Source organism: Podarcis gaigeae (assembly GCF_964106915.1).
Source record: "Podarcis gaigeae genome assembly, chromosome: 9".
Lineage (NCBI taxonomy): Eukaryota > Metazoa > Chordata > Lepidosauria > Squamata > Lacertidae > Podarcis > Podarcis gaigeae.
In genome coordinates this window covers 62,876,325-62,883,494 of record NC_139685.1, presented here as the reverse complement: position 1 = coordinate 62,883,494, position 7,170 = coordinate 62,876,325, and the positions used below count along the sequence as shown (strand labels likewise).

At 48.1% G+C, this 7,170-nt stretch overlaps 1 protein-coding gene across 7 annotated transcripts in view; it reads left to right on the top strand.

The window, feature by feature from the left end:
- The first annotated feature begins 5,183 nt into the window (after positions 1-5,183).
- The window catches only part of GRID2 (glutamate ionotropic receptor delta type subunit 2), an 835,972-nt gene continuing 833,985 nt past the window's right edge, over positions 5,184-7,170 (top strand). For all 7 annotated transcript variants that reach the window (XR_014568339.1, XR_014568340.1, XR_014568341.1 and 4 more), the window contains exon 1: positions 5,184-6,858. Coding sequence is in view for 4 of the 7 variants with exons in the window: in XM_083756400.1 (XP_083612526.1) it covers positions 6,771-6,858 (88 nt within the window). In the remaining 3 variants the exon portion in view is untranslated. The remainder of the gene's footprint in view (positions 6,859-7,170) is intronic.

Below are 7,170 nucleotides of genomic sequence, written 5' to 3'. Positions count from 1 at the left end.
GCTTTTAGATAAGGCATCAAAGCTCTTAGCATTAAAGTGAGAATTAAAAAGTTATCAGAGTTGACTAAAAGGGTTTCATCACATTTTGTACTCCACCTGCTGTGCATTGTATATAGTTAAAAGAGTACTTCTCCTACATACTCCCCCAAGAACCAAATTAGCATGTTATGTGAACTCTTTTATTTTGTGGAGAAGTCATAACGACTCCAGACAAAAAAGTTTCTTGGGTATTTATACTTAGTAAAGTTATTGCCCAGTGGATTTTCTTCCTATATACATAGAATGGTAAGGCTGCTCTCATGCTGCAGTTCACATGACTGCCAACTGGGGGCCATGCCAATTCCAGCATGATGACAAGTGGCAGGTAGGTAGAGCAAGCAGGCGGCCCAAGCAAGTTGTTAAATGAAGGTGGAGAAGCGCCTGAGAGCAATTTGTCAAAGTGCTCTCTGAAGCACCTCTCCCCTCTTTCAGAACAGGCTAGGGGCAAGCTGTGACGGGAGAGGGTGGGGTGAGCTGTGAGGGGACAGGTGACGAGTGGGGTGAGATATAAAAGAAGGAGGTGGTCGGGCTTTTTAGACATTCTTTAGCATTTCTGTGGGTGTGACATTTTGTTGTGTTCTGGCTGAGAGTGGGGTGGTCCCCTCACCCTTGTTTCCAGTATAAATGTTTCTCTAAAACTGTGCAGCCTCCCCAGCTGCCTGCACTTTCCGGTCTGAGAAAATCTCACAGGAAGAGCTAGCTACCTTATGATGTCTCTTCTGTGCTTTAACAGAAGTGCAAGCACCTGCAATGGCTGCAGAGCACAGACCGCTGGTGAGATGGTTTGTAGAATGAAAGGAAAGGCAAACACTCCTGGACACCACAAAAGTAAAGTAAGCACACACAGAGAGAGACTAGCACTCCACTATGGCTTGTATTTTTAATATAGGACATCGTGTATAATTGCTACTTTTAGTTTTGCTAGGTGTAGTGTTCCAAGGCATGGTCTGAGGGCACACAGCGTAGAAGAAAGAAAGGATAAAATGAACCAAATAATTACACTGGGCAACATTTTTTTACTTTTTGAATGTTGTCTAGATTTCTACAACTGATTTAGGGTATTTTTGCACTGCTGAATCAGGAAATGGCATCTGTTTCTCTCCATCAGGTCAGGTTTACTGTAAACTGAATGGTGGGCATTGATAAAGGTAAGTACACGTAAATTGCATGTTGCTTCACCATTTTTCAAACTTCAGGGCTTGAACTTCTGTTTCTTGGAACTCCTGGAATGCTCAGCGGCAGGGAGGTCTCTCTTCAGAGTCCAACAGTAGTCAGCCATCATGACTGCATCCCAGCGACCCTGATACCTGGTCTCCATCTCTTTCATGTCCTGATGTCATCTCTTTCATTTCATGTCATCTCTTTCATGTCCCCCTGCTCGTCACTCATTGAACCCAGGTTCTCAGGAAACCGGTCCATATGTGAAAATAGGTAGCGCATCTTGACGCTCATGTTGCAGCCCAGGTTTCTGAAAGCAGTCAGCATGTTGTTGACAAGTTCTGCATAGTTTCTGGCCTTATTACTGCCAAGAAAGTTCTTCACTACCAGAACAAATGCCTTCCAAGCTTCCAGTTCCACTTCGTTCATTGAGTTTCCGAACTCTGGATCTCTGATGAGCTGACGGATCTGAGGACCATCAAAGATGCCAGCTTTCAACTTCTCCATGGTCAATCCTGGAAAAGCCTGGCACAAGTAAGTGAAGCAGTCACCATCCTTGTCCAGAGCCTTGGTGAACTGCTTGATTAAGCCGAGCTTGATGTGCAGCGGTGGGAAGAGTATTCTGTCTCTATCCACCAGAGGGTCGTTGATGACATTCCTTTCTTTGCAAGGTATCAATTCCTCCCGCACAGGCCAGTCCTTCTTCGTGTAATGCTGAGCATGGTCCCTACTATCCCACAAGCACAGAAAACATGGGTACTTGGTGAATCCAGACTGTTGTCCCAACAAAAAGTTCACCATCTTCAGGTCAACACAAATAAACCACTTATGCTGATCATAACCAATTTTCTCCAGCACATACTTCAATGCTTCATAGTTCTCCTTCAGTGTACTCGAGTGAGCCAGGGGTATAGAGGCAAACTGGTTGCCGTTGTATAGCAGAACACATTTCAGTGATCGCTTGCTGCTGTCAATGAACAGTCTCCAATCTTTGGGTTCGTACTGTGGCACTCCAAGCTTGAGCCGAAGCTGCACAATATCTGCACAGTACACCAAGTCCTTCTCTTCCGAGAAAAAAAGAGGTTTTATGACTTCAAACTGATCCCTTTTTGACATAATCACCCAGAACTATTGGACCTGAATACTTCTTGTCATTAAAATAATCATTTCCAATCAAAACAATTATTCGACATGGCATTTTACCCCCACCAGCTTCTTCTAAAATGCTCCACACAAGCGTACATGTGAACAAAAACGTAAAAAAACGACATGTGGCCATAGCTCAAAAACCTGACCTGATTGAGCAAAACCAATGTGATTTTTGGATTCAGCGCATCAGATTCGTCCTAAATCAACTGAAAAAACGCAGACACCAAATTTGTTGTTGACCAGTGTTATTAATCTGAAATGTTTAAATACATAATAATGATTCATTATTAAAATAAAGAACTTCTGCCAACATTATTTCCATCTGACTTGAGGTGATTTTAAGGATTTGTCTCAGAAACATGCTCTTCCTGTGCCAGCCAGCCCTGCCTCCGCAGTCAACTCAAAGTGTGTGTGTGTGTGTGTGTGTGTGTGTGTGTATATATATGGGCAAAGGGTAGGTAAGACTGTGATTTAAACAAGTAACCATTTTCCATTGGAAAATTCAGGTCACATCTGTAGTAAATTTGGTGGTCTTAGCTAAGTGCCTGCCAAAAGTATAATTCTACCATAAAGGTCTTTGAATAAGGAGAGATCAAGAAAAGTACACTGGAAAAACAGGTGCCTGTATGGCACTGGAAGGAACTGCACTGCTGTTGTTTGCAAATGTGCTATTTACCCGATCTGTTCAAGGCTTTGTGTGCTGAATTTCTGCTTTGAACAAGGCACCGCCCCTACCAACCATAGCCAGTTCTTTCCTGCTTACCAAGGGGTGGCACTGCCTGCCAGCTTCTTCCTCAGTAGCCCAGTGTTCATAGGCTCAAAGAATTGTGGAGTTGGAAGGGACCATGAGGGTCGCCTAATCCAACCCCCTGTAATGCAGAAGTAATCTTTCACCCAATGTGGGGTTCAAACCCCTGAGTCTGAGATTAAGAGTCTCATGCTTTACTCACTAAACTATCCCAGCAGCTAATCAGGGAAGTGGATGGAGGCATAGCTAGAACTAGTTGGTGCTGACTGTCATTGGCTCTGGTTCCACCCGCTGTGGGCCTCCTGCTTTCTGTCATTCCAGTCTCAATGAGAACCAGCCAGCACTAGCTTTGGAATGACGAAGCATGAGGAGATCTAGGGTGGCTCCCAGAATTAAAAGTTTTCCAACATAACTCTGTCCAGTTGTTCAGACAAATGAATGCTTATATTTACATGGAGGGAGATAGCTGGGTCACACAAGCTGGATCCTCCCCTGCCGCCAGCCCATCCTCCAGGTTGTCCATCAGTTGAGGACAGAGGGGAGGTTTGCCAAACTCATACAAGCTGCCCCCATGAGTTGGAACCCTGAATGCACCATAAACAGTCCTTCGTGTTCTTTGGTCCTCCCAATGTACCAACAGGAGTGATGCTATGTCATGAATTCATATTTCTCCCCTCTAAGATTCCAAGATCAGAAGGTTGGCGGTTCGAATCCCCGCAATGGGGTGAGCTCCCATTGCTCGGTCCCTGCTCCTGCCAACCTAGCAGTTCGAAAGCACAAAGTGCAAATAAATAGATAAATAGGTACCGCTCCAGCGGGAAGGTAAACGGTGTTTCCGTGCGCTGCTCTGGTTTGCCAGAAGCGGCTTAGTCATGCTGGCCACATGACCCGGAAGCTGTATGCCGGCTCCCTCGGCCAATAAAGCGAGATGAGCGCCACAACCCCAGTTGGCCACAACTGGACCTAATGGTCAGTGTTCCCTTTACCTTTACCCCCCACTGAAGATTACTAAGATTTGTTCTCATCACTTCCCTTCAAGTTGTACAGGTCTATGCATGAAGGGTTCCTTAAGGTTCAGAATCCAGAATGATAAATTAGCTCCTGCACATTTTATACAGATCTGTGCCCTTTCCCCCCAGGTACATATGGCCATTAAATATTGGCTTCTGACACCATGCTGTTGAAACTTATAGGGCACGGGTGTCAAACACAAGGCTCGCGGTCTGAATCCGGCCCGCCAGATCTTGTCATGTGGCCCGTGTAGCCGCTGCCGGCCGCCAGCCTTCACCTTTTATTCTCGCTTTTTTTTTTTTTTAACACAAGAAAGCCGCCTCTTCAGTGCATGCGCGGCAGCCTACAAGCCAGAGAACGTCTGCCCTCTACCAGCGCCGGCCGTTTTACAGAGGAAACCTCCACTTTACATGCATTCAGGAAACCTCCACTTGTTTTTATATTGAGCGCATGCCATCCTGTGATGTGACAGATCCAACGGCTGCCTAAACCCTTCTCTCCTGTACAACCGGCCCTTTGAGGGTGACCAAACTGCTGATGCGGCCCCCGATGAATTTGAGTTAGACACCCCTGTTATAGGGTATACCATACTGAAATCTAAACAAGAGCTTTATTATCTCTCTTGAAGAACAAGAAACTCCGCCCAGCTACAACTAAGTCTTGTGCCACCTAGTGACTAAGCCATGTAATGACACTGTCCCCATAGGGACTGCTGACATATGGGGGATTGTGTTTCTCCCCCTCTTCCCTGCTTTGGAGTCTAAACTAGAAAAGTAGCTTAACTAATACTCTTCCATGTCACACAAACAGCAGCCAGGGGTTATCCAGGCTACCATTTTATGATGGAAAAATCACTGCTTTCCTTCTTCCCAGAATCACACGACCCCCTTCCTCCCTGGAGTAATTTCCCAGCCTTGAGATTCAATTGTGAACAAAACCCCATCAAAAACGTCGATAATTAAGTGCATATTAATAGCACTCTGGAGCCTTATTTTTATTCTCCTCCCTTCGGAATCAGCTGTCCTGGATACTTCCCCCTCCTTCCCACCCCGCTCCGGTTCCGCATCTTGAAGCCCTGCCCCTGATTCACTTTCCAGAGACTCCCAACTTGAGCTCTGCGGTGGAAGTTGCAAGGTTAAACGTGTCGAGAGGCGGAAGCCAACGCGCTCTAAACTAGGGCCAAAGAAATGCCCAGGTTCCTTCATCCCAACCAAAAGAACTCCCCACTTCGGTGCCTTCTCGCCTTCGGACTGAAGTGATCCCCCCCACCTGAAATATGCTTTTCACACCCATTGAAGATCCTTCTCACCGGCCCCCTACCACAGACCAGCTTAGCAGGCGGCGCTGAAGCTATTCTAACGTTGCTTCTCCCTCGTACACCAGATAGGGGGAGAAAGTGGTCGTTAGGAAGCCTGCCTCTCGGTTCTTCCCCTCTATTCCTCCTCTCTGGCTGATAGCACTCTCCTCTCTCTCTCCTAGGTGATCCATTTCTAAGCAACGTGCTAGCTAGCGGCGGAGCTGCCAACAGCTAGGGGATTCTCTCTCTCTGCATCCCACCAACCAAGCAAGCTCCAAACCGCCTCCTCGGCTGCTGCTGCTGCTGCTTCTACTGCAGAAGACCATCTTCACAAGTCCCGGGGCTGCCGCGGTTTGGCTTCCTGGCTGCATCCAGCTCTCCGTGGAACTGCTATCTCGGGTGAGCACGTTGGAGAGCCGTTTTCGCAGCGGTCGCTCTCTCCACTCCCCGCACCAACCAGCTGCAGGGGGGAAGCAAAAAAAGCGATCAGTTGCTTCTCCCCCTCCCCACCCCCTTTCTTTTGGTGGAGCAGGAAGAAGATCGAGATCTAGTTCTGCATTGCCTTGAAGTTCACTTTGGGTGGTTTTGGGGTTTTTTTTTTTAAAAAAAAATCATCGTCATCATTATTATTTTTTTGGAGGGAAGCTTGGAGACGAAGAGCGCTCTCCCTCGCCACACACACACTTTGCAAGGATCTAGTCCCTCGCCGGGGAGATTGGAAAGAAAAGCTGCAGTTATTATATATATTTTAAAATTGTTTTATTCCACCCCCCCTTCTCTCTCGAACACTGGCTGGCTGGCTGGCTGGCTGGCTGGCTGTGGGGGGCACTGGAAGGGTCCGTCGGTTTGCCGGTTGCAAGTTGCCCCACCGGAGAGGCGGTGGGGACCTGGCCTTGCGGATCGCTCCGAAGGAAAACAACCCTATATATTTAAAAGATATACCATTGAAACACAACAATAAAAAGGCTGAGGATGGTGTGATCGACACAGGGACACGCCGAACTGCTTCCCGATTGACATCTCTGGCGGCGGCGGTGATGTGCTGGATGGATTTGCTGCAGCAACTCCCCACAACTCTGGCGATGCCCGGCCGCCCCCCGAAGTGACGCGGGGCTCGTTGCGAGAGGCTCCCCAACCAGCCTGGGATCGGCTCCCTCTTGCAGCTTTTTCCTTTCCCCCTGTAATATTTTTTTTTTCCTTTGGAGGATCCAACCGGGATTTAGAGGCTCCTCAAACTCTCGTCTCTCTTTTCTTGGGCTCCCTTCGTCCTTGTCGCTGGTGTGATCGCTAACCTCCTGCCCCCCTCCTTACTACTACCCCCCGTTTCCCGAACCAACCACTCCTCCCCGCTTGCCCGAAGCGCAGGAGATGGAAGTTTTCCCCCTCGCTTTGCTCGTGTCCGTGTGCTGGACCGGAACCTGGGAAGCGGCGCTGGCAGATTCGATCATCCACATCGGTAAGGCGCGCCGGAGCTGCGACTGCAGCGGGCTTACTTCGCAGCCTTTCCCCGCTTTCCTCGCCAGCCTCCTCCCGCCTGCAGCTGCCCCGGGCAGTATTTCTATCTCCCCCGCTTCCTCTTACTGAACGAAATAATAACCGCCCCCATAATCGGCTACGTTTCGTTTCCTGCATGGGTTTTCTAGATTCGAGCGCGAATATCTGTGTTGGGGAGTTTGCGGGGGGGGGGGGAGAGCTTATTTTCTAGTCCCCTCTACAAATGAAGGTAAACAACCAGAGTTTGCTTTTTGCATAGTGTGTATGTGCAGCT